At 42.2% G+C, this 27,146-nt stretch overlaps 1 protein-coding gene across 2 annotated transcripts in view; it reads left to right on the top strand.

The window, feature by feature from the left end:
- The window catches only part of ASCC3 (activating signal cointegrator 1 complex subunit 3), a 479,889-nt gene that overhangs the window by 115,739 nt on the left and 337,004 nt on the right, over nucleotides 1-27,146 (top strand). For both annotated transcript variants that reach the window (XM_067546516.1, XM_067546517.1), the window contains 2 exons: nucleotides 6,192-6,392; nucleotides 6,851-6,991. In XM_067546516.1, coding sequence (XP_067402617.1) covers nucleotides 6,192-6,392; nucleotides 6,851-6,991 — 342 coding nt within the window. The remainder of the gene's footprint in view (nucleotides 1-6,191; nucleotides 6,393-6,850; nucleotides 6,992-27,146) is intronic.

Below are 27,146 nucleotides of genomic sequence, written 5' to 3'. Positions count from 1 at the left end.
GCTAGTGGCCAAGGTGGCCCTCCAGAGGCCATGGACACAATATCCAGAACCTTGGCCACGGGACTTATCATGCGGAGGGACTCATGTTTGCAGTCATCAGGGTTTCCTAGAGAGGTTCAAAACACCATCAAGGACCTCCCCTTTGAGTCCAACATTTTTTTTAATAAGTCAGATGCATTCACTGAAGGACTCGAGATCAACTCTGTGGTCCCTGGGGCTTTACAGTTCAGGCTCCAGAGGAAACACCAGAGACAGGCCTTTAGACCAAGACCATCTCCTTTGCATGCTGTCTATTATTAGCATCCAGCAGAGCCTCCACACAAACACCAGAAGATTCAGAGGTCCTGTTTCTTGGCTCCGTCTACTGCCACAGCCTCCACTCACTCCCAGCTGCCTGCCAAGGACCATTCTTGACATACAGGTCGAGACCCACATACCACCACTGATGCCACCCACTACTTTTCCTGTCACTTTGGGGGGCTGTCTTACTCTATTCCTCCACTGGTGGAACAAGATAGCCACAGACAGTGGAGTTCTGGAGATTATCCATCAGGGATATTCCATAGAGTTTGTCTCTTTCCCGCCTCACAAGCTTCCTTCCTGATCCCCCTTCGGGGACCACTCTCACCAACTTCTTATAATGCCAATCTATAAAAAGGGGAATAAGGACAACCTGGGGAATTACAGACCAGTCAGTTTAACTTTCAGTACCTAGAAAGATAATGGAGCAAATAATTAAGCAATCAGTTTGCGAACACTTAGAAGATAATAAGGTGATAAGGAACAGTCAGCTTGGATTTGCCAAGAGCAAATCATGTCAAACCAATCTAATAGCTTTCGTTGACAGGGTAACAAGCCTTGTGCATACTGGGAAAGCGGTAGATGTGATATATCTTGACTTTAATATGCCTTTTGATACTGTCTTGCATGACCTTCTCATAAACAAACTAGGGGAAAAAAACCTAGATGCAGCTACTAGAAGGCGGGTGCATAACTGGTTGGAAAACCATTCCCAAAGAGTACTTATCAGTGGTTCATAGTCAGGACAGAAGAGCATATCCCTTCCTGCAGGGTTCAGTTCTGGGTCCAGTTCTGTTCAATATCTTCATCAATAATTTAAATAATGGCATAGAGGGTACACTTATAAAGCAAGCTGGGAAGGGTTGCAAGTGCTTTGAAGGATAGGATTAAAATTCAAAATGATCTGGACAAACTGGAGAAATGGTCTGAAGTAAATAGGATGAAATTCAATAAGGACAAATGCAAAGTACTTCATTAAAGAAGGAACAATCAATTGCACACATACAAAATGGGAAATAGGCTTAAATTGCAGCAAAGGTGGTTTAGACTGGACCTTAGGCAAAGCTTCCTAACTGTCAGAGTAGTTAAACACTGGAATAAATTACCTAGGGAGGGTGTGGAATTTCCATCTTTTTAAGAGCAGGTTAGACAAATGCCTGTCAGGGATGGTCTAGATAATACTGCCTTGAGTTCAGGGGACTAGGCTAGAAGATTTCTCGATCTTCCTTCCAGTCCTACACTTCTATGACTAGGTGATTCTTCAACAGGAGGCAAAATCCTTATACACTGAGGGTTGAAAAAGCGCATCCCACCTCAGTACCAAAAGAGAGGGTTCTCCCCATATTTCCTAATTCTCAAAAAAGGCAGAAGGTGGAAACCCATCCTTGACCTTGAGCAACTCAACATCTTTCTACAAAACCTGAAATTCAGGATGATTATATTGGCATCTAAAATCCCCTTACTTCAGGAGAGGATGTGATTTGTGTATTTCCACATGGACATTCACCTATCATGCAGAAAGTTCCTTCATTTCATGGTTGGGCAGGAAAACTGCCAGTTTCGGGTCCTCCTGTTTGGGCTCGCTACAGCACCTAAGGTATTCACAAAAGTTTTCTCTGTGGTAGCTGCCTAGTTGAGGCGCCAGGGTATATGGTGTTTCCATACTTGAATGACTAGCTCCTGGAAGGCTGGTCTCATCAGGAAGTCACATCAGCAACAAGTTCTCCTCTGCAACTTCTTGCTATCTCAGGTATTTGTATAAACAAAGAAAAGTCTGTTTTATCACCCACAAGGACAATAAGCTTTATAGGAGCATGCTTGCACTCATCTGTGTGAGAGCATTCCTCCCCACAGACAGATTTTATACAATGTACAATCTGATTTCCTGGATTACCCATAGACTACAAACTATGGTGCACAGGTCTCTCTTTCTGTTAGGCCACATGGCCACAAGCATCAACGTGAGGCTGTTCACCAGACTCCACTTGTGGTGGCTACAAGCTTGGCTCCACTCAATTTACTGACTACAAAGGGACCACATCATCTTCAAGATGACTATTCCCACCAGAGTTCTGACCTCCCTGGCTTGGTGCTTGAACCCAAACAAAGTCATGGTGGGGACTTCTTTCAGCTCTCCCGCACCATCATTGTGACAGATGCCTCTCTCATGGGGTGGGGTGCTTACCTGGATCCCACAAGAGGCCAGGCTAGATATAAACTTACTGGAACTGAGAGCGCTCTGCTTTGTGTGCAAGGCCTTCCTTCCTCTCATACGCTCTCTCTATATACAGATAATATTTAACAATATCACTGCTCCCACAAGTCATAGTGAAGATATGTTGTGACAGAGCCAACATCATTCTCCTAGCACCTGACTGGCCCAGACAGTTCTGGTTCACAGAACTTTTAACAATGTCCATCTGCCCACCTATTGGATCCACTCATTCTCAGATCTAACCCAGGATGGCAGGGGTGGGGGGGGTGGTGGGAATCAAGCATCCAGCGGGCTCGCTCTACCTCACGGCTGGGTGTTTGGATGGGTATCAGAAATAGAAAGTTCATGCTGCACTCCCATTTAAGAAATCTTGAACCAGAGTAGAAAGGATTCTATTAGAAGTTGCTCCCTAGCCAAATGGAGGCACTTTTCAGCCTGGGCATGTCTCCACCAGCATTCACTAGATACTGTGAACATTCCAGTTGTCAACTTTCCTGTCTTTGAACATTTCAAGTCCAGCTCTTAGTTCACTGCAGGTACAGCTAGCAGTGATTAGTGCCTTCCTCCCTGTGGTGGGAGCACATTTTGTCTTTACTCACCAGCTACTGTCTGATTTATGAAGAGCTTGATCAGGATCTTCCCACTGGTCCTTAAACATATACCTCAATGTGACTGTAACTTGGACCTGGCAATGCTCACAGGTCTGCCTTTTGAATCTATGGCCACATGTGCCATGACCCACGTGTCCATGAACGTGGAGTTCTTAGTGCCATCACTTTGGCCAGAAGTGTCAGTAAACTTGGAGCTGTCATGGCACAAGTCTGACCCTTCCTATACAGTGTTTCACAAAAGGTTTCCCTTTTGTTACACCCCATATTTTTTCCAATTGTTAGCGTTCCACACCAATCAAACTACAGTAGCTTATATTTTTCCCAAAACACCACACTTCTTCTGAAGACAAGAAAATTCCCTAGACATCTCCCTAGATGTCAAGTGCACCTTGGCATTTTATCTGCAAGGAACCAAATCCTCTGAGACTTTTTATTGCCATAGCAGAAATATCAGATGTACAAGCCATATCTTCCCAGAGGATTTCTAAGCCTTGGTCTACACTTACCTGGAGATTCGGCAGCAGTCGACGGGAGTTACGCAAACTACGCAGAGTAGCTTGCATAACTCACGTCGACTGCTCTGCTTCCCTTCTGTACGCTGTCTACGCTGCACTGCGCTGTTCCTGTCAATGCAGCGCTACGCTACTTGAGGGGGTGGTTTACTAGCGTCGACTTCCTGATTGATTCAGCGGGTCTACACTGACCGCTCAGTCGATCCAGAAAGATCGATCTGGTGGCGGTGAATTTGCCGCCGTCAGTATAGACATGGCCTAAGTGTGTATTGGGATGCATCGTGGAGTGCAATAAAATAGTGAGTATTTCTCCCCATGGGTGCATTACAGCTTGCTCCACACAAGCAAAAGCAGCTTCCGCGCCATCTCTATCTGACATCTGCTGCAGGCTGTTTGGAGAGCAGTATCTTGGAGTTCTGTCAACATGTTCGTGACTCACTATGCTCTAGTTCAAGCATTAATTGCATATGCAGTGGTTGGAATGAGGGTACTACAAGCATCTCTGTTCCTGACACTTTCCTACAGTCTGAACACTGCCTGCCAGGCGCACGTGTGGAATACACATAGGACCCTCATGACTGTAAATGGAGTTTCTTCAAGATGTGTGATTCCTATCTTTATTCCACTACCTGTCCTCTAGCCTCTCTGCTTTGGATCCTATTGGATTTGCGGTAAGAAGAGGAACTGGAGAGGGATCCAGTGACTCTGGACGGGAGCACGAGGAGAGCTGCTGCACATGTGTGGATCAACGCATTTGAAGAATATCCAAACTTGGGCGCATGGTGCACAGTCGGGTGTGCCTATCCCCACGTGTGTAGTACAGATAGGGACCACACCTCTCAAAGAACCTCCACTTAGTGTAAGAAACCTCCACTTTCCTTGTGGGCTTTTTCTCTCCTCTCTTCATAGTATCTAAGTGCTTCACAAACATTAATGAATTATCTTTACAACATCCTTGTGAAGTAGGGAGGTGGTATTATCCCCATTTTACAGATAAACAATTGAGGCGCAGAGAGAGTGGCTAATTTTTTTTTTTATTTTGTAGGCCTGACCTCAGATGGCTTTGATTTTTCAGAGTACTTAGCATTACATATTAGTTTATGTGCTCAAAGTACAGCTCCTATTGAGTGATTTCAGTTGCAGTTGTGAGTGCTCGGTACTTCTGCAAATCCGGCCTCAAAAACGGGGAGCACAGTTAGTGACCACTTGTGTAAAATTTGCCATAAGTGATTTGCCTAGCATCAGACAGGAATGCTGAGGTAGAGGCAGGGATAGAATCCAGTGTTCTGTGACAGCATTCAACTTCCTTGACTATGACATCATCCTACCTGCAATCCTCTGCCTAATTCACTAGACACCCTCCAACTTCTACCATAAATGAGTCAGGGGTCCTACAGGGTGTGTTTACATTGCACTTTAAACCTGCATCTCTGGGACCTGGGCTTGTGGACTCGGTGTTTCTGAGTCAGTTCTTAAACATCCACACTGTGTCATAAACCTGGGCTTACAGTTGTTGGAACTGAGTCTCAGCCATGTTTACAAGTCCATACTGCAGTATGCAGACCTTTTGACTCAGGTCTGTGCCTTGAGCTGCATCCACTCTGCAAAATGACAGGGCTTGGCCTCTGACCAATCTCCCTCCTCCGCCAGCAGGGTACTAGGACCTGGGTCCTGAGCACTTGCTGATCTAAGTCGAACTGATTTGTATGTCAACAGAAAGGAATCTTGGGCTCACACCTGAGTCAGAGCTTGGTTTTGGTATGCAGTATAGACAAATCCACAGACAACAGTCTCCCTGCATAACCATATCTGCTGTGCAATGAAGAAGACTAAGGTACTATGGAAAAAAGAAGTATGTAATTATGTAACTAAAGACCATATCATATTGCGTACGCTCAATGAGGCCAAAATAAGATTGCATGGGCAACCTTAATTCTGGCATTTCCTAATTTTTGAGTGCTTGACTTTGTAACCTTAATGTTCTTTTAATATTGGTTTTTCTAATATAATACGTTAGTTTATATTTTGAACTTTTCATTTAGCTATGCAGTCTACATAGGTGGTGGCCTGACAATGCTCTGAAGATACCTATCTGAAAGGAGGAGAGCATTGTTTCCTCTTTATGCCTTAGGATGGCCTTAAAATGACAACTTACTACATCTTTCCCCATTTATAAAGTGCTAGATAGGTGTATATTCTCTTACTAACCGTTATTATGTAATTACATTTAAAATACATATTGCAGTTATAATTTAATACTGTTTATACTAACATGCATTAACTATAATTGAAGTTTGGTCCAGTGTGTTTTTGTTAAAAGAAATAGTGAAAAACATAACAGTGTAGTTAAGAGGAACTTATTAATAATTATGTTAATGTTTTACAAGTTATCCTACTTATAATACATGAGAGAAGAAATTTGAAATTTCCAGTATGATAGACTTACCCTTTTGGGATCAAAGGCTTGTGACTAATTTTTAAGAGGATCCAAAAATTATCCCCTTAATTTTGCTGTCCTTGTATTTTCATATCATGCCTTTGTGTTTTTTTCAGATTGGGCAACTTGTTTTTAAAGGAATGAAAAGACTAAACCGAATCCAATCAATAGTTTTTGAGACTGCCTACAATACAAATGAGAACATGCTGATCTGTGCACCCACCGGAGCTGGGAAAACTAACATTGCCATGCTAACAGCCTTGCATGAAATTCGCCAGCATGTTCAGCAAGGAGTTATCAAAAAGGATGAGTTTAAGGTAAGAATTTAATGAATCAAAAAAACCAGCTTTTTAACTTTGTGTATGACTGTGTAATGGGTTTTATCGTACATTATATGAAATCAAGAAGTTTTCAAGGTTGTTATACTTCAGTCTCATACAAAATGCTGGTGATTTACTTCATTACTATTAAACCAATTTCTATTTGTGTTCTGAAAATCATATTACCCATGTGAAAAGCTATGAAAATACATTTAGCTTTGATGCAGAACCAATTCTTAAAGTAATGAGGCTGTATAAACAAAATCCATTGTCCTCTAAACAGCAGCACACTTATCCAACAAAGATAACTCCTTTTCATATATCACTATTAAGATTTTTCACTGTAAGTGCCTAGAATCATATTTCACAATAAATTGTGATTTGTATTGGTTGCCATGAAACAAATGACATTGTGAGGTTTGCTCATTTATCAAGCTAATGTCCTTTTGGTGCAGATCGTGTATGTTGCTCCTATGAAGGCTTTGGCAGCTGAAATGACAAATTACTTCAGTAAGCGTCTGGAGCCACTAGGCATCACAGTGAAAGAGTTGACCGGTGATATGCAGTTGTCAAAAGGTGAAATTCTTCGAACACAGGTATGTTTTGTTTCAAATGAATAATGCCTGTGTGCAGGCATGTGTGCACACTTCCCTTTATTAAAAATGTTGTAACAGTTGGAATGTAACATTGCATTATTAATTATTTTATGTATGTTTAAAATGCAACCAGTTTGAAACATGTTCACTATGAAGAAAACCTTCAGATATATTTGAAACACAGACCTAAATTAATCTGTTTTTCACTGAAAATTGAGGTTCTTCGAGTGCTTACTCATGTCCATTCAGAATTAGGTGTGTGCGTGCTGCGTGCACTAGTGCTGGAAATTTTTCCCCTAGGGCTGGCTCTAGTGCCCTCTGCAGTGGCGCACATATGCGCTCGTATATAGGTCACTTCTGGCCTCCCTCCCTCTCAGTTCCTACTTACCACCTGTGATGGTGCTGGAACACTCTCTTGCTCCTGCAAGCAACAGTATTCCTAGTATTCTTTGTTTTATATAGTGTATATAGTTACTGTTTTAGAGTTTGTTTGTTAGTAGTTAGTAAATTAGGGTATGTCTATACTGATGGTGGCAAAGTCGCCACCATCAGATCGATCTTTCTGGATTGATTGAGCGGTCATTGTAGACTTGCTCAATCGATCAGGATGTCAACGCAGTAAATCCACCCACTCAAGTGGAGTAGTGCTGCATCGACAGGAACGTGGTTCCTGTTGGCGCAGTGCCGTGAAAACGGCACGCAGAAGGAAAGCCCAGCAATTGACGGGAGTTACACAAACTACTCTGCTAGCTTTCGTAACTCCCGTCGACTGTCGCCGAATCTCCGGGAAAGTGTAGATCAGGGCTTAATTAGTTAGTTGTTTACCCAGGGTGGAGGCATGCCCTGGTCTCTGGGTTTCAAACACTGCGCTTCATGCAAGAAGGCTATGCCTTTGAGCGACTTGCACCAGAGTGGGCTGAAGTGCCTGGGGGAAGTCCACCTTCATGAGAAGTGTAATGTCTATAAGGGGTCTTGCCCCAGAACCAATAAGGACCCAAGACATTAGGTTCAAGGCCCTTCTTATGGAGTCAGCTCTCAGGCCAGTATCGAAGCAGCAATCAGACTGCACCAATTACGGGGACATCAACCAGAAGCACTCTCCCAGCATCGGTGCTCACATGGCAGCAGTCGACGTCACCGGCATTGAGGAAGAGAAAGGCGCATGCTGAGAAAGAGAAGTTGGCTAAGAAGAGCTCGGGCACTGTGGGGAAAAGTCGATTCGGCCCTGAGAATGCCTCTTCCTGGAGAGTGTCGAGTCCAGCTCTGGTGCCACTGCCAATTCCAGGGAGTGGCAAGGGTCCACGCTGCTTTACTTGTCCCTTCAACACCAGAGGAGTTCCAGGCAATGAAGGACCTGTTGGCCTTGCCGGTGCCATCTACACCACAAGAGGGTAGAGCTGGGCACCGAAGTTCAGATGCCCAGACCGGGAACCAATCAAAGGTAAAACCGGCACTGGTTCTGCCACAGCCCCTCCCTTCCTTGCCGGTTTTGCAGCAGTTGCTGGAGTCCTGGCACTGCTTCCCAGTACCGCATCGGCACAAGTCGGGATCGAGTCTTCGGTGACTAGGTGCTAGGCGCAGATCACTGGTACCGGACCGAAGAATGCCGGCACAAAACTCCGGAACAGCGGTGCTCTCCAAGCCCCCGGCACCGCTCCGCGAGCTCCTGTGGAGAATCCCTGGAGCCCTGACACTGCGAGACCCCCTACAAGAAACCCAAGGACAAGTTGAGGTTTAGGCATGAACGGCGCTCGGGATCTCTGCACCACTTCTCGTCTCCGGAGTCTTGGTGCTTAAGAAGTGGTGTGGTGAAGCATGCGGCATTGGAGTCCCTGTGGTCGCCAACACTTAGCACCTCGGAGTTGGGGGAGGAACTGGTTGTCCCCTTCCCCCCCACAAAGGGACAAGCCCCCAAGCAGCCTGCTGGGTTCCCCATGCTGCCACAGATGGCAGGATGGCCACAAAGTCAATGGCCAGGTCCCTGGCCATTTTGGAATCCATGGGGGTTCCCTCAGGCCGCGATGGCATCTACGCAGTCATTGGCAAGCCCCTCGATACCACAACCCTCTGGGGACTCTGGTGCGGCACCGGGGGTGTATATGGAGTCAGACCTTAAGGGGACTCTCTTTCGGGCAGCCCCTCGGTTGCTACCCCAACCAGAGAGATGGACCCAGCTCGCCCTCAGGTGCTTGCCGCCTCTATTCTTTTCGCAAGACGAGACTGTTACAGGCCCCTCCCACGCTACCCCTCTAGACGACTACAGGGCGCACCAGGACCTGTTGAAGTGGGTAGTGGCTAACCTGGGCCTTAAAATAGAGGAACTGCCTGAGCCAGTAGATGAACTCTTGGAAGTTCTGGCATCCACAGTTCCTTCCAGAATGGCCCTAGCAGTGCACGATGGGATGCTGAAGCTTGCTAAGGCACTGTGGCAGACCCCAGCTGCCCTGCCCCTCATGTCTAAGTGGGGATGAAGAAATATTATGTCCCAGCCAAGGAGTTTGAATATCTATACATGAACCCATCTTTGGGTTCGTTCGTGATGGCAGCAGCTAACTAGTGTGACAGGCAGGGACAAGTGAGCTCAACACCTACAAATAAGGAGGCCAAGAAGTTAGATTTATTTGGTCGCAACGTTTACTCAACAGTAAGCATACAACTGTGTGTGTCAAATCAGCAGGCGCTTTTAGTAAGCTACTATTTTAATATCTGGAGGTCGCTGGAGAAATTTGCTGACTCCCTCCCACATTCCTCCAAGCAGGAATTTGAGGCAATCCTGGAGGAAGGGAAAACAGTGGCCAGAGTCTTCTTGCAGGCGGCATCGGATGCAGTGGACTCAGCAGCGTGGGCAATGGCCTCCATGGTGTTAATGAGGAGAGCGTCTTGACTCCAATCAGATGGCCTTTCACCAGAAGTCCAGCAATCCATCCAGGACCTTCCGTTTGAGGGTTCCGCCTCTTTGCGGAACAGACTGATGCCAGGCTGCATGGGCTTAAAGGTTCAAGGGCCGCTTTGAAATCGTTGGGCCTATACACCCCATCTTCGTCCAGGAGGCACTTCAGGCCCTCTCAGCAGCAGTGATTCGGGGGTCAGCCCCTGACGGAGACCTATAGGAGGAGGCATAAGAACTATAAGCGCCATCGAGACAATTCACTGGCCTCGACCTCGAGAGCAGGACTGAGCCACCACCCCTCAGGGGAAAAGTGAGGCTTTTGAAGGTGTGCCCAAGAGTGACCTACCAGACTGAACTCAGGATCCAAGTTCCTGATTATTTTCTCCCCGCCTAGCACTTTTCCTTCCTGCTTGGAGGGCCATAACGACAGACCATTGGGTTTTAAACACCATGGCTTTTGGCTATACCCTCCAGTTTTTTTTCGCTCCCTCCCACCTTCCCTCCTAGTCCCTCTTCAGGGACCCTCTCATGAGTAACTGCTCGTTCAGGAGGTGTAGGCCCTGCTATGTGTGGGTGCAGTGAAAGAGGTCCTAGAAGCATTGAGAGGAAAGGGTTTCTACGCCCGCTACTTTCTGATTCCCAAAGCCAAAGGGGGACTGTGGCCCATTCTAGACCTACATGCTTTGAAAAATATACCTCAAGAAGCTAAAATTTCGTATGGTCACCCTGGCATCCATCATCCACTCCCTGGATCTGGGCTAGTGGTACGCTGCTCTCGATTTGGAGGACCCTTATTTTCATATTGCTGTCTTCCCGTGGTTTACTGTGGGCGCCCAACGCTTCCAATCTGTGGTTCTACCATTTGGCCTCTCCACTGCACTACGCCTATTCACCAAATGGCACAGAGGACTGCAGGTTTTTCCTTGCCTGGACGATTGGCTGTTTTGGCGTCTTTCAAGGGGGCAGGTCTGACACAGCATCGAGATCGTGAAAGATACCTGACGGTCACTGGGCCTGTTAATAAATGAGCAAAAATCTGTATTAACATCAGTTCAAAGGATAGAGTTAATTGGGGCAGTCCTGGACTCTACTCAAGGCACTCTTGCTCAAAGACAGATTCTTGGCATTGTCAGGGCTTATAGCCTGGACTAACGGCCTACCTCCTCAGTACGGCAAGACTGTGTCTCAGTCTCCTGGGGCATGTGGCAGCATGTATGTAGGTGGTCCGGCACTCCCGGAAGCGACTTCGGCCGCACCAGTTGTGGCTTGCCACAGTTTATGCCCCGGCCAGACACTCCAGAGACAGAGTGCTCACAATCCCTCCTCATGTACTTACCTCCCTGTCTTGGTGGCTGGAACCCCGATATGTATTGGCAGGGGTACCATTCATGGCCCCAGACCGATTCTGTTCTTGGTGTCAGACACTTCGGACGTGGGCTGGGGTGCCCACCTCAGTGCCCTGAGAACTCAAGGTCTCTTATCCAAGGAAGAGTTGTCTCTCCACATCAATGTCAGAGAGCTCAGGGCAATTCACCTGGCCTGCAGGGTGTTCCTTCCACACCTCTCCAGCGAAGTGGTAAGAGTCCTGATGGACAACACAGCAACCATGTATTACATCAACAAGCAAGGAGGGGCCAGGACTTCCACCCTATGTTACGAGGCCCTGCGACTGTGGGAGTTCTGCGTAAGCTACAACATCCATCTGGAGGCAATCCATCTGCTGGGTTTGAAAGATATACTGGTGGATCGTCTGAGCAGGTCCTTTCACTCTCACCACAAGAGGTCTCTCCACCAGGTGGTAGCCGGCAGCATTTTCCAGAGGTGAGGAACTCCTCAAGTAGACTCCTTTCCTACCCAGGAAAACAAGAAGTGTGTCCAGTAATACTCCCTCTTGGGAGCAGAGGACATCTCCCTGCTGGATGCCTTTTTCCTGTCATGGGCAAGGGGTTTCTTGTACACTTCCCCCCAATTCCTCTTCTACACAGAGTCCTCGTGAAGATCAAGAGGGACGGGGCACAGGTCATCCTGATAGCCCCGGCTTGGCCCAGACACCATTGATTTGGGATGCTGTCGGAACTCTCAGTGGCTGACCATGGTCACTCCCAGTGAGACCAGACCTTCTCTCTCAAGACTGGGGCTAGTTGCTCCACCCAAATCTGGCCACTCTGAGTCTGACAGTGTGGATGTTCCATGGTTGAGCAGGGATGAGTGTCATTGCTTGGCTCAAGTCAAAAAGATCCTACTGGAGAGCAGAAAGCCTTCTATGAGAGCATCTTCTTTAATCAAATGGAAATGCATCACGTGCTGGGTGACAAGTCAAAACATCTCGCCAACTGAATCCCCTGTTCAGGTGATCCTGGATTATCTGTTTCATCTGAAGCAGGAGGGCCTGGCCTTCGCATCTATTAAGGTACACCTGGTGACGATTTCTGCCTTTCACCCTCCGATCCAAGGCAGGTCATTTTTCTCTCACGAAATGGCATTCAGGTTCCTCAAGATCTCTCAGTGAGATCTAAACCTGATCCTCTCAAGGCTTATACCACTGCCGTTTGAGCTGTTGGCTTCTTACCCCCTCATGCATCCATCCTGGAAGGTGGTATTCCTGGTAGTGATCACCTTGGCACAGAGGATTTCTGAGTTAAAAGCCCTGATCTCGGAACTGTCGTACATGGCCTTCTTTAAGGACAGGGTACAACTTTGTCCTCACCCAGCTTTCTTGCCGAAGGTAGTTTCCCACTTTCATGTGAACCACGACATATTCCTGCTAGTATTTTATCTGAAGCCTCATTAATACAATGAGGAGAGGCATCTTCACTCTGTCGATGTGAGGAGAGCATTGGCATTCCACACTGAAAGGACCAGGCTGTTATGGTGTTCCATGCAGCTCTTTATTGCGATCGCTGACCAGATGAAGGGACATCCAGTGTCGTCCCTGTGGATCTCGTCCTGGATTATAGTCTGCAGCCAGTCCTGATATGAGCAAGTGGGGTCCTGTCCTTGGCCTCACTGTCGGCCCACCCCACAAGGCCGCAGGCATCTTCAGTGGCCTTCCTGGCCTGTGTGCCCATTCAGGACATTTATAGAGCTGCTACATGGTCCTTGATATACATGTTTATGTCCCACTATGCCATCACGCAGTAAGCGCAGGACGACACTGAGTTTGGCAGAGTGATGCTGCAATCATCATGTATATGCCTGCCTCTAAGCACTGCCCGCCTCTGTAAGCACTGCTGGTAAGTCACCTAATGCAGAATAGTCATGAGCAAACACTTGAAGAAGAAAGGACGGTTACTTACCTCATAACTGTTGTTCTTTCAGATGTGTTGCTCATGTCTGTTCCACAACCCGTCGTCCTTCCCCTCTGTCAGAGTTCCGACAAGAAGGAACTGAGAGGGAGGGGGGCCGGCAGTGCCCTATATACGAGAGCATATGCGCACCACTGCAGAGCGTGCTAGAGCAAGTCCTACGGATACCACTAGGGGAAAAATTTCCACAACCGGTGCATGTGGTGCACACTCACCTAATTCTGAATGGACATGAGCAACATATCTCGAAGAACAACAGTTACCAGGTAAGTAACTGTTCTTTCCATCTACAATCCTATAATACACCCACGACCTTCCTATCACATCCCAATTTTGTTAGGTCCCTGAATAGATCCATGGTCTCCCCATTGCTTATGAGCATCAGACAGAACCAGGTCCCTTACTTCTGGATTCTAGGCTTTTAATGGATTCTTCCTACCTTTTAAGCATTGTGCCAGAGGTGGTGTAGCTCTGCTAGAACATAAGTCATTAATTCAAATTCTGCATTCTGGGAGACTAGATATTCCATTTAAAAAAAACAAAACAAAAAAACACACCAATTCCCTCTAACCTCCCCTTCCCTACAAAAAACCCACCCAAAAGTCAGGTGGGGTCAGGTCCTCAAATGGAAATTGCGAAAAGAAGTTTGAAATATTACTACAATATTGTTACTGTAGTGTAAATAAATCTTTTGTCAGACTTCTTTTTAAAGTATGCTATGGTGGTGTAGCTATGGTGGTCCCAGGATATTAGAAAGACAAAGTGGGTGAGGTAATGTCTCTTATTGGAAGTTGGCCAGTAAAAGATATTACCTCACCCACTTTGTCAATCCATCTTTTTAAAGGGTTAATAAAATAGAAGATTCTGATAATGACTAATCTCAGTATATTTCCTCAGATACAGCATTTAAATGATGAAAAGTATCAGATATCACTAATGAAGATATTTTGCCTCTTGAGAAATTCTAGACATTTTAATAACTGAATGTTATAATGTCCCGGAATCTGTGACCTCCATGACAGAATCTTATCCTTACTTATACTTAATGTAAAGATTCCTAAAGAAACTTGGTACGAAGTCTTCCCATTAAGGGAGTTTATCCTTGTTCTCTCAAAAACCTCAACTGTCCCCAATCCACCTGTAAAATTTCCAGTCTTATCCCCGGTATAACTTCTACAATGTAGTTGTGTGCTGTCAATGCAAAAATCTGTAGCACACTGAAAGCTAAAGGTGAGGATTGTGAAAAATAAATAACAACATTCTACGATGCTTATTCTGTTGCTTATTTTCATAATTAATTCAATTAAAAAAGTTAGGGCTTTAAGTTTAAATAGAGCTATGCTATTTTTCTATTTTGCTTCTCCAGAGTGCATAAGAATTTAGGGCCCTGGCTATGATTGCTATGGAGTTCGAATTCATTTCTTGTGTACAGTTAACTGACCGTGGTTTTGAGTCTATTGTAGTCTCTACAAGTTCTTTCATCACCTTTATCACCATAGTATCTGAGCACCTACCAGTAGTGACACAACTAACATCTGCTATGTGTGATTTGTTGTTTCTTCATCCTCTCTTCAGGGGGAAATGGCAATGAAGTGGGATTTTTTTAATATGTACATGTTGCTTAATATTTATATTGGAAAACATATATGTAATGATGGTATTGAGACATCAACTATCTTGGATCTTCTTATCAGATGACAAGTGACTTTCTGATGGTTGTTCTTATTTGCTTTACAGTAGCCTCAAACTTTTTTTGTTTTATCTAATCAACAAGATTGTATGCTACAGCTGTGAACACAGTTGATCAAAAACCCTGAAGAAAACTACCCTTTTATGGTTCTGCCTGTTGTTTTACAGTGAACAATTACTAATATCTTTGAAACCTCCTGGAGCATGGAGAACATGAATGAGTTTGAATGAGCACAGATTTGTTTGTAAATCATTTGGTCAGGAGATGTAACATGTTTTTGTGACACTGGGCTGTGCTGGCATTTTGTATTATAAACAGATGGCTCTGTTAGCATGATGTCTTAGCCTGTGGTAGACAGCTGTAACCTTGGCTTCTTGGCCGCCAAATATATTAATGCCTAAAGGGAGCTAACATTGAATAATATGATTTAATACAAGTGTGGGTTGCACTTTAGTTGCATTTATGCTGAATTGTCCTTTTATTAAGGATGTTTTATTGCTGTATATTCAAAGGAGCTGGCTGTTTTAAGAGAAGTAGGGAGGTCTGTGACATTGTAATAAAAGGAAAACACATTTAAGATGACTTCATGTTCACACTATAGAAACACAGAATTTCTTTACTTCTGAAGAACCATCAAGCCATTTGCTATTTCCAGCATGAAGGCCACATTTGCCAAAGGTAGATGCAACTAGTGTATTCGCAAAAATGCACATGCCCCTGCTGTCTTTACCTTGTATTTGTGTATGCTGACAGATTTGGTGGTGATATTTGTGGTGGTGAAAGGCCTGTTAGATGATGATTTTGTGACTGGGTGCCTTGGATAGACCACACTGATAATGCCGCACACAGGGCAGATTGCAAGATATAGGGTAGCCAATCCCCAAACCTGGTGGTTTACTGTATAATTAGATTAACCAGACCAGTAACAAAAGAGCTGCTGCAGTACCACACTGGTTAACCAGAGGCCAAACTCGGTCTCCTTTAGGCATTCCAGCCCTTGGCTCCCATCTAGGCAACCTAATGCAATATAGTGAGAAGTTATTGAAATCCCATTTCTGAATATGTGAGGTTGTTACTAATCCTAAATGATGAGGCATACCCTTAATCAGTATGAAGCTCAGATCTTACCCACATACCATGCTGTCAGCCAATCCTTAGTAAACTAATTAAAGAGCTAATAATAAAAGAAAAGAGTTATAAATGGTTAACAGATCATATACATACAAATGATTGCAAAATCGTTATCTGGTTTGTACAAGCCAGCAATCTATTCCATCACTGCTAAGGTCTCTCTGGTAACTTCCAGAAGATTGGAAGATCCTCAGTCTATAGTTCAAGATGTTTCTTTTTAGTTGTAAATCCATGGTCCAGAGAATTAGAGCAGGAACAGAGGCAACATGGAGATGTCTGAGTCTTTTTATATCTTCTGCCATGTGCATGGAAAATTACTGTCTCAAAAAAAAGCCCACAGCACAGGTGTATGGAAAATTACTTGCCCTAGATGGAGTCCATGAGCGTATCACATGTATTTATATGGTTTGCTGAATCACAGAGGGTGCCATGGGCTCCTTGCTGTCTGAGGCATCCACAGGAAGACCTACTGGGTGGGATGAGTTTCTTCAATGGCCGATTGTGAGAGCTGAGTTTCCTTAATGGGCTACCAACACACAGCTGTCTAGCCCTGATGTAAATCCATCTGGTGGGCATTACCCAGGAATACAACACAGGTTTAAAATACAAATACATAGCCAATATTAATAATTTAAAATACAAAAATGATACCTGCATATAAACACACTAATCTTATTTAGCAAATCATAACTTTTCTATTGACAACTTACATGATATACCTTGTACAAGATTGGTTGCAATTGTATAACAGTGGTAATATCAATTACATAAATGGTCATCTTTAATCATATGGCATCAGGCCGGTTTATCGGTCTCAAAGTTGTTGGAGTCCTTTTATGGCTGCTGCTTTAAAGAGTTAATTATAGTTTTGAAGTTTCGAGGAAAGGAATTTTTGCTTGATTATCACAGCCATATTATAGAACTTATTCTAAACATTTTATGCACAACAAAAACAAAACGGAAAAGTAAAACATTTGTGATTCAAAAGTGAAATGAAATCATTAATTTTGAGACATTTCTCCTTTTTGTTCAAAACATCTCTTACTGGTACCAAAAGTTTCTGAAGAAGTCATTTTGCTATTGGATTTTAGCTTAAATTATTGTTAATTTAAGACATTACCTGCTCCTTAGACACATGACAAATGTATACAAGAGGGGAAATGAAAAAGTAAAAGAAAAGGAAAACTTTTGCCTGGCTCATTCTTGCTTCATTCCAGTGCTGCAGACACAATATGGAATACAGGTCAAAATAGCATGAATCCAATTCAGCTGCTTGGACCCATCCATGGTACTTGCACTTTCTGGGATGACATATGATGGACACTGTCTAGTGTCCTTCCAGCACAGGTACTGGCTACTTCATGCTGGAGGGAAGTCTGCCTGTGCTTGTTATATTGGTATAATCATGCAGTTCAACTAATACAGAATGTACAAATCATTTAGACAAAAGACAATAAGAATAGGAAGGAGAGAAAGCGCAGAGTCACAACAGAAATCTTAAACCTTGCATCCTAGTTTAAGATTTAACCAATCTGATAGTGATGGACAATGTCCATGTGGGGCCTGGATTTAAAGGAAAATTTCCCCCCAAATATTGTCTTAGGTGAGATAAGAAAACAAGGTTCCTCAAAACTAAGGAGCTGTTTGGGCTACTTATTGTCTTGGAATCCAATAGTTTTTATTTACATTTAATCTGAGAAATTAGAACACACTCTTAAATTTCATTAGGATCCTGTATAAAGTGTTTGTTAGCTCTCCATGTGGTCTTCTGTGCTGTAAATCATAGAGTTCTTCTCATACTCATATGTTTTCTAATTAACTTCACAATCCCAAGAAATGGGATTTCACCTCTTTAAAAGGATAAGACTGGCACAGTTGGATTTCTGTTGTTACTGATGGAAAATCATGACTCCTGGAATGAGATTACATATTTTCTATAGATCTAAATCACCGACATTCTTCTATATATTTTTTTTTTATTCAATGGTTTGAGAATTTGGAATGGTATTTGCCTTGACCTTCAACTTCACCCTTCTACATCTATAAATGTCAGTTATTTTTCCTTAAAAATTTGCAAGTGATGTGCAAATGTGCAGAAAAGAGGAAATTTAAATGTCTTGATGTGACTGAGCAAGCAGTGCTTCAGTTGCTTATAAGTGTACCAAACTTTAACAGTTAGGGGTGAAATTTTCCATTTAATGCATTAGACTTGGCTTAATTTAGTTTAGTTTTAGTTTACTTTCAGCAAAAACAGTTCAGCCATTTCCTAGGACTAGATTGTAGAAAAATACATTGTTTTGTCCATGTTTAAAAAACAAACAAACAAACAAAAATTTGCATCTGTTTCATTGAGCATACTTTGAAGGAGGAACTTGAAATTTGTCAGAGAGTTGCCCTGACATCAGGAATGAACCTTCTACTGTATGTCTGAAAATCCACTCAAATTCAGCCAAAGTATAAGCCTTTGTAAAATGTCAATTTGCACATGCTGAGTTCCTGTGGAAAAAATAGTCTCTAGTTCCATGATCAAATATTATCAGGAAGCAGTTAAACTAATAGCAAAGAAGGAGGATAAAAAGAGAAGATATGAGCACTTAACATAAAATCAAGGTGATGAGAACATCATTAATCAAGGAACCAAAGGAGCTGAAGACAAAATATTCTTTAATTTCCTATACACTAATGCTAGGAGTCTGGGTAACAAAGAGGAATTGGAATTGCTCACTTATGGGCATAAATTCGATCTAGTTGGTATTATTGAAACCTGGTGGGATGGTTTACATAATTGAGGTATTAAAATCAATGATTATAACTTAGTTAGGAAGGATTGAGTGGGCAAAAGGGGAGGGGAAGTGGCACACTTTTTTTTTTTTTTTTTTTTAAACAGAGGTATTACCTATTTCCAAGTCACTGATAATTTTCTTCTGAATTATCTTGAATGCTTATGAATCAGCATCCTAGCGGATAAAGCATGAGGTGGGGTACCAGTTGGTGTCTGCTACAGACCACCAAATCACAATAGAGGATGGGGGGACCATCTCCTTATGTACCTATCTACAATGCATTGGGGGGGGGGGGGGGGGGGGGAGAAAAAACCTGTGATCAAGGTTGACTTGATTCTGAGTGGCATATGCTGCCAGAACTAAATTATCCTTGGAATTTCTAAATGTTATAGATGACAGTTTCCTAACTCTAAAAGTGTTGCAGGCAACCTGGGGGATTCTATATTAGACCTTGTCCTAAGAAATAAAGAACTGACCACAGAACTAAAAGTTAATGGCAGCTTATGTACATGTTATCATGGCTTGATGCAAGCAGAATAAAGTCCAGACCAGTAAAATCTGTATCGGGGTGGCCAAACTTACTGACCCCCTGAGACCTCCCTCCCCGCTGGGCAGAATCCTCTAGCTCCACCAGCCTGCCACACACACAAGCTCTGAGCTCTGCACCCCAGTCTGGTAGGCGGAGAATAGGGGCCATAAGGGGTTCTGCAAGTGGCACTTTAACTGTAAAAAAGCCGCATGCAGCTCATGAACCAGAATTTGGCCGTCCCTGGTGCACACTCACACACAGCTTTAACAGGGCAAATTTTATAAAGCTGAAAACAACTATGAGACAAATCAGCTCGGAGGAGGAATTTAATCAGAAAAATGTGAATAAGAGGAAATCGTTTAAGAATGCCTTACTAGATGCCCAAAAAGACACACTCAAGAAAGAAGGCTGTGCTGGTTAAAAAAACAGGTGGAATCTGGAATAGGAGTGGAGAGGTTATTTTACCTCTGTATTTGGCACTGGTGTGACTGCTGCTGGGATACTGTTCTGATGCCCACAATAGAAGGATGTTGATTAATTTGGAGAGGGTTCAGAGAAGAGCCATGAGAATGGGGACCTTGTCAAAGGCTGTCTGAGAGTCCAAGTACACTGTATCCACTGTATCTTTCTTGCCCATATGTTTGACACCCTCAAAGAATTCTAGTAGATTGGTGGAGCATGATTTTCCTTTACAAAGCCATATTGACTCTTCCCCCAACATATTGCATTCATCTGTGTCTGATAATTGTGTTCTTTACTATCATTTCACCCAATTTGCCTGGTACTGAAGTTAGGCTTACTGCCCTGTAATTACCAGGATTGCCCCGAATCCTAATTTAAAAATCGGCATTACATTAGCTATCCTCCTGTTATCTAATAGAGAGGCTGATTTAAGCGATAGGTTGCATACCGCAGTTAGTATTTGAGTTCCCTCAGAACTCTTGGATGAATATCATCCGGTCCTGGTGACTTACTACTGTTAAATTTATCAATTTGTTCCAAAGCCTCTGCTTTGGACACCTAATCTGGGACTCTTCATCGGATTTGTCACCTAAAAAGAATGGCTCAGGTTTAGGGACCCTCCTCATATTCTCTGCAGTGAAGACTGATGCAAAGAATTCATTTAGCTTCTCCACAATGGCCTTTTGTTCCTCGAGTGCTCCTTTAGCACCTCAATCATCCAGTAGCCCCACTGACTGTCAGGCTTCCTGCTTTAGTTGTGCTTTGCTTTTGTATCTTGTTACTGGTTGCTCTTCAAATTCTTTCTGGGCCTTCTAAAAAAGTGAAAGACTCAATGAGCTCAATCTATTTAGCTTAACAAAAGAAGGCTGAGGGGTGACTTAATTACAGTCTAAAAGTATCTACATACTTAATATTGTGGTCTTCATTTTAGGAGAAAAGGTATAAACATAATCCAATGGCTGAAAGTTGAAGCTAGCCAAATACAGATGGGAAATAAGGTGTAAACTTTTAACAGTGAGAGTAAGTAAGCATTAGAATAATTTTCCTAGGGTTGTTGTGGTGAATTCATGAGAATTTTTAAATCAAGAATGGATGTTTTTGTAAAAGATATGCTTTAGGAATTATTTTGAGGAAGTTCTATGGCCTGTGTTATATAGGAGGTCAGACTAAATGATCACAAGTGTCCTTCTGGTCTTGGAATTTATGAATTAATGCATATACACAAGGGGGACAAATTTATGTTGCATAATTCTGCCTTGTTCTAACTTTGAGTGCTTGACTTTGCAACCTTAAGTGTCTTTTAATATAGTTTTTTAATACATGATATTTTCATTCTCTTGATCAAGAAACAAAGCTTACAGGATGCACAATTTTTGGTTTAAAATTTATCTGTTTTACAGTTCTCTATAGTGTCCAACCCTTTAACTTCTCAGTACTTAGAAACTAACAGTAATATGTGTTTCATAGTAGGACTAATTGCTTAAGGACAGTGTTGTCACATACCGTATGGGAGAGTGCAGGAAAGTAAGGGGCAGGGGGAAAACAGCAGATCATAGCCTCCATAGTGACCGCTAGGCTCTTGCATGGGTAGATTGGAAGGGGCAGACAGTGTGTCAAGTGGGCAAAACTTCCCAATGTACTGGCTAGCAGAGGCCTATTCAGTATAGAGGTAGCAATAATCCGCTCCTGGCATGGAGCCAGTAGAAGATTGATTCTTTCTGGGAAGTCACAGTTCTTTCCTTGGTCTACTCCTGGGATGGGACAGCAAAGATCTAATTTCCTCTCTTCCTCCCTCACCTACATTCCAATATAAAAATGCCACGTTTCATGGAGCATATTGGCAAATTTAACAGGGCAACATTGAATGTCATAAACATTTTCATGCTTGATATGATACAAATAACTTTAAGGATTCCTTATTCTGAAAAATTTCAAGAAATTTCAGTAAAACCAACTTAAATGTTTGTTTTGCAGCAGCATGCTATTATAGGGAAATTCTATGGTTTTATGCTTCTGCATGTTTTGTTTATCAGTGCAGCCTGATTCAAAAATGTCATTTTAATCACTTTCATTGTTGACTAGCACACAAAGACAACTAACTATCATGTTGTTCTCTGCTTGCTTGCCAAAACTAAATGATGATGGTACTTTGAGCTAATTTCTTAAATTTCCTACAGATATAGTCTAACGGTATGTCTATACTGATGGTGGCAAAGTCGTTGCCGTCAGATCAATCTTTCTGGATTGATAGAGTGGTCAGTGTAGATCCGCTCAATCGATCAGGAAGTCCACCAAGTAAAACCACCCCCTCAAGTAGCGTAGTGCTGCGTCGACGCGAACTGTGCAGTGAAGACACCGCACAGAAGGGAAGCAAGCAGTCGATGGGAGTTACACAAGCTACTCTTGCGTAACTCCTGTCGACTGCTGCCGAATCGCCAGGTCAGTGTAGACCAGGGCTAAGTTGTGCTTTTGTGGAGATACCCTCATTGGGTTTATTGTTGAAACAGAACCTATCAGGAAATACAAGGGTAGGGCACCTTAAAGGGTTTTAAACTTCTACTGCTTTGCAACTGGCTGTTATAAAATAAATCAAATAAACCCCAGTATGTAGTCATGAAGTTTGAGCATACTTTGTCAAAGCATTTTTTGTACTCCTGTGTTTAAGACACTTCACTTGTAATTTATACTTTATGGTAAAGTGTCAAGAATGTACATTACATCATTAAAGAATTTTTCTTATGTGCTGTTCTCCAGAAGAATTATAATATGGATGCCATAACAGTGCTGGGTTAGTTAAAGTTATCATTTTCACTGAAACTTTGACTCTGGTCATTTGAAATGGAGACATACAGTTTGCCATCTTGGCTATATGGATTTTTATAAACATAATATTTATTTTATATTTGAGCAGTGTGGGACTTGAAAATAGCAATACATATAATTTTAAAGAAAAGTGTTGTTTTTTTCTCACTTTGGTGAAAATTGAAATCTGCTATTCTCGGAACAAGTGCAGCTATCACATTGTAAGGCTTACATACAGTGTATACTATATTTTTCTCAAAATAGTAGAAAAGCTGAGTAGGTAAATATTAGATTCATACTGAAGTTAGTTTTAAAAGGTTTAAGACATTTTTGGTCTAGCACTTCACTTTAAGTTTTTATGCAGTGAGAAATATTTTTTGTTGTGAAACTGTAAAATAGGAAAAACAGACAAAAATATTTTTTGAAATTGCCATTAAAATGTTATTTGAAAACAATTGTGACTGGCAATGTATGTTACAAATGTCAATATTGTGTAGTTTGAAATGGAAGGGATATTCTTGAAAATAAGAAAAGAGAAAAACTTTGATATCCTCCTCAGAAGAGCATAGATAACACAGTACAGATATAAACAACTTGTTTTTCAAAAAGCCACTTTTAAAAAATAAAAACAGAATTTATGTAAGTAAGGTTTTTAGGCAAAGGTACTTGTCTGGTTATTGGTTCAGAGATTATTTTTCTTGAGCAGAGGAAATAGCATGGAGGACTGAATAGATTCTGACATCTTAAGTTTAGTTGATTAATTGTGCTTGTGATGAAAAAGGAGAAGTGAGAAGTGAAGCAGAGACCATAAGAGTGTCAGAGCTGATAGGTTGAGTGCTGTTGAGGATGGCAAATAAGCATCAGGACCTTTGAGAAATATGGATGATTGCCCTGATGGTTTTGTCAGCTGATGGATTCTAACATTGAGTCATGAAGGTTTTATTTCCCATTGAAATCTGATTCTAATACAATGAAATAATGCTTTTCTCTTCCTAAATTCTCGTCTGCTAAATAAAACTAATCAGTTCCAAAACTACTTTAAGTAACAGAGAGCACTACAAGCCTGTAGTGTCAGAATCTTTTGTCTGTGATCTGCAGTGTTTTATATATTACTTAAAATTCTCACAGTTAAATAAAACATTTATAGGTAAAAGCAAATAGTGAATTTGAAACCTATTGTATTTTTCTTTATTTAGGAGATTGAAAATGCAGACAGCACATGTGTTTCTCAATGAGTTGTGCTAGCAATGTATTGTGTTGAACACATGCTACTAACTACATGAATGGACTTGCTAATAAAAGTACGTGCATATATTACATTAATGACTCTACAGTAGTAGAAATGGAAATTGCACTTTTTCTGATTGTTTTTAGTCATATATATTTCTCAAAACATTAACCTTTGCATTCAGATTCTTCATGCTTACTTTCAACCCACAAATAACGAGTTTCTTTAAAAAAAAAAAAAAAAAAAACAACAAAAAAACAGATTTTAGGAATTATTTGAATAAATATAGCTTTTAAAAAAAATTCTTCTATTAAACTTCAGAGCTGGCAAAAATTGATAGAATTATTACTAGACCATTCCACATGTTCATAACCATTTATTGGTCTACTTCTGGACCTGCTCGATTATATAACTGCGTAAGTGGTTTGGATTGAGGACCAGTGTCTGTGTTTGCTCGGCTAACTTGTTTTGAAATAATTTCTGGAAGTTTGAATACGATAGTATGCATTAGCAATGCATTATTTTCCTTAACCTCAGAAAGATGTACTAAGATATGCTACTCAAAATGTATGATTATTCTAACAAAACTATATAACTCGCGTTGCCTTTCTCCCATGGACATTCATTTCTTGAAAATAAGAAAAGAGAAAAACTTTTATCTTCTAGCTCTTTTATCTTCTAGCTGGTAAGTCTCAGGGGTTTGTTGAAAACACCAGCCTTGCTGCTGACACCATACTCGAAGGTAGGGGTGCCAAACATCTGGCCCGTGGGCCAGATACGGCCCACCAACCTTTTTGGTCCGGCCTCTGGCAGCAACGCGTGCTGCCATGAGATCTTGCAGCGTCGCACGCTGCCGCCAGAGAGTACGCTGCCGCGAGATCTTGCAGCGTCGCACGCTGCTGCCAGAGAGTACGACACCGTGAGATGTCGCGGTGTCGCGTGCTGCCACGGGATCTGTGTACTTTGGCGGCAGCGTGTGGAGCGCTGGGTGCATGAGACACAGCACTCCAAAAGTGCCTAGTATTTTGATTTATGGTATGTATGGCCCACTTGAAGTACATTTAATTCAAATCTGGCCCGTCATAGCAAATGAGTTTGACACCCCTGCTCTAAGGCATGAGTATATCTACACTGCAGTTCAAAACTTGCAGCTGTCCTGTGTCAGCTGACTTGAGTTTGGGCTGTGGGGCTGTAAAATTGCAGCGTAAAAGTTCCCCCTTCGCACCTCACAAGGCCCCAGGGTCCAGGCTCCTGCCCAAGCCCAAATGTCTATGCCACAATTTTACAACGTGACAGCCTGACGAGCTTGAGTCAGCTGACACGGTCCAGCTGTGGGCGTTTAATTGCAATGTAGACATACCTTCATGGGGACTTCTGTTTCCCTTTTTCTCCTCCTTATGTTACAGTATCCCCTAAAGGAGACCGTTTGTCAGGCTCCTCTTGCTTATTTCCTCTACTTTTACAGTTACTGGGTTCTCTACAATGAAAACTTTAGACATCTGTAGAAGCAGCTGGAAGCAAGGAAGACAAACTATCATGAGCTGATCCACTAGTTCTCTGCAGGCTACCAGAAATGGCCCCTGGGCCACAGATTGAGAATCATAGCTCTGTAAACTACACAGTGGCTACCCTACTGCTTTGCACTTGAAAAGAAGACTTTAAACCCAGTTAACACTTGTACTATTTCTTCCATCATGACTAAATAGAATGTACTGACACCCATAGAGCTCCAGGAGCTTTAAAATATCATCTTTTGATCAATATTTGGACTGGGAGATGTAACTTTACAAGGGGCATCACAGTCTAATGCTAATAAAAGTAGTAAGCGTTTTTCCTTCTCGTTTCTGAGAAAGCTCCCGCAACATTTCTCAGTGGCATAGCCATGCTGAAAGACAACTTCCTTTATTCTGAATGTTAAAAAAATATATGCTCTATTTAAAACCAGATTCTTTTCCTCTTTTTAAATGAAGTACAAAAACTTCTCTCTTTCACATGAGACACAATGTTCCAAAAGATTGATGTGGTGTTCAGAGCTGTGAGATACTTTCTAAAATGCATAGCTGTCTTTAGGAAGATCAAAATCTCTTTATACCATATCATTTCTGTAATCCAAAGTCTTCCCCATCTCATGCTGTCATGTTCTTATGGATTTTACTTTGTATCAGAGGGATTTACACTCCACAGAACAAAATCTCACTTCCCTCTTCATTGTCCATTCTGTCTTTAGGGCAGAAATATGTATTAGAAAAGCACCCCATCTATATCTTTCGAGACGGTTAGATGTTAAAAATAAAAAAATAAAAATCTACAGACTTGGTATCAAGTGCTTGGTCAGTCTTCACATCAGACATTAGCAGCCTTTTTAAAGAAGAAATTTCATAAGGTATTTTTATATGCTTATATATATGCAGCTACATTACATGATGGAGTACAATTGCAACAAAGAATTCTGATCTATAAAGTATAAGTATACACAGAAAAGCTTAATTGTAATTACTGTAAAGGAGACTTTAATGGGCTACTGGGTAAATAATGCAATAAATTCAATAAATCAGTACAGCTTGTGCCCCAGTGCATGGTTAGGTTCAGAACACCCTGTGTTTCAGAGTTCTGAGCTGGTTAGTTTTTTCATTAGTAAGTGGTGCATGCCCACACGTGTAGTGAGACCATGACCAGTAACACTCCAAAGAGTTAGTTCATTTTCTCCTTCTGAAAAATGATGGGAATTGCTCTGCTTTGCCAAACGCTGTGGTGTCATGGGTCTGTTCATTCAGTGTAGTATTTAACTGGTTTTTGACACCAGGCCTCAAAAGGTGTGAATATACTGTTTTCTTAAAGTCAGATTGCTTAACGCCCCCTCAGCATTCCCAATCCTATCAAAGTATATGGCTATGACTGCTAAGCATTTGTAAAAACAAAGTACTGATGGCAAGATCAAATGGTAACAATTTGAATCAGAAGTGCTAGTCTCCACATTAGGAATTGGAGATACTTTTTGTGGTCTGGATTAATCTGTAGCTTTATGAAAGCATGTGTCAAATCCAGAACAACCAGTTCCCTTGTTTACAAACAAATTGCTAACAACTATTAAACCCATCAGTTTGAATTTTATTTCTGAAATGATTTCTCTTTCAGACAATGAGGTTATAGTTGATTAATATTACAGTATGTGCTGTTTTACAATATTTAACATGCAACATTTAGATACAATACACAAGTTACCTACTTTGCCTTTAATAGCTGCACCATATTTTGAGAAAATACACTATTAAAACTGGTATTTAACTTTCCATGTTTGAGCTATGAAAATCTGTTTATCTGGATTTTCTTGATAT

This window comes from Emydura macquarii, unplaced genomic scaffold (genome assembly GCF_026122565.2).
Source record: "Emydura macquarii macquarii isolate MOO-44397 ecotype Brisbane River unplaced genomic scaffold, CSIRO-AGI_Emac_v2 contig_1146, whole genome shotgun sequence".
Lineage (NCBI taxonomy): Eukaryota > Metazoa > Chordata > Testudines > Chelidae > Emydura > Emydura macquarii.
Note: the sequence above shows the minus strand (reverse complement) of the source record. Positions and strands in the feature narration are given on the sequence as shown.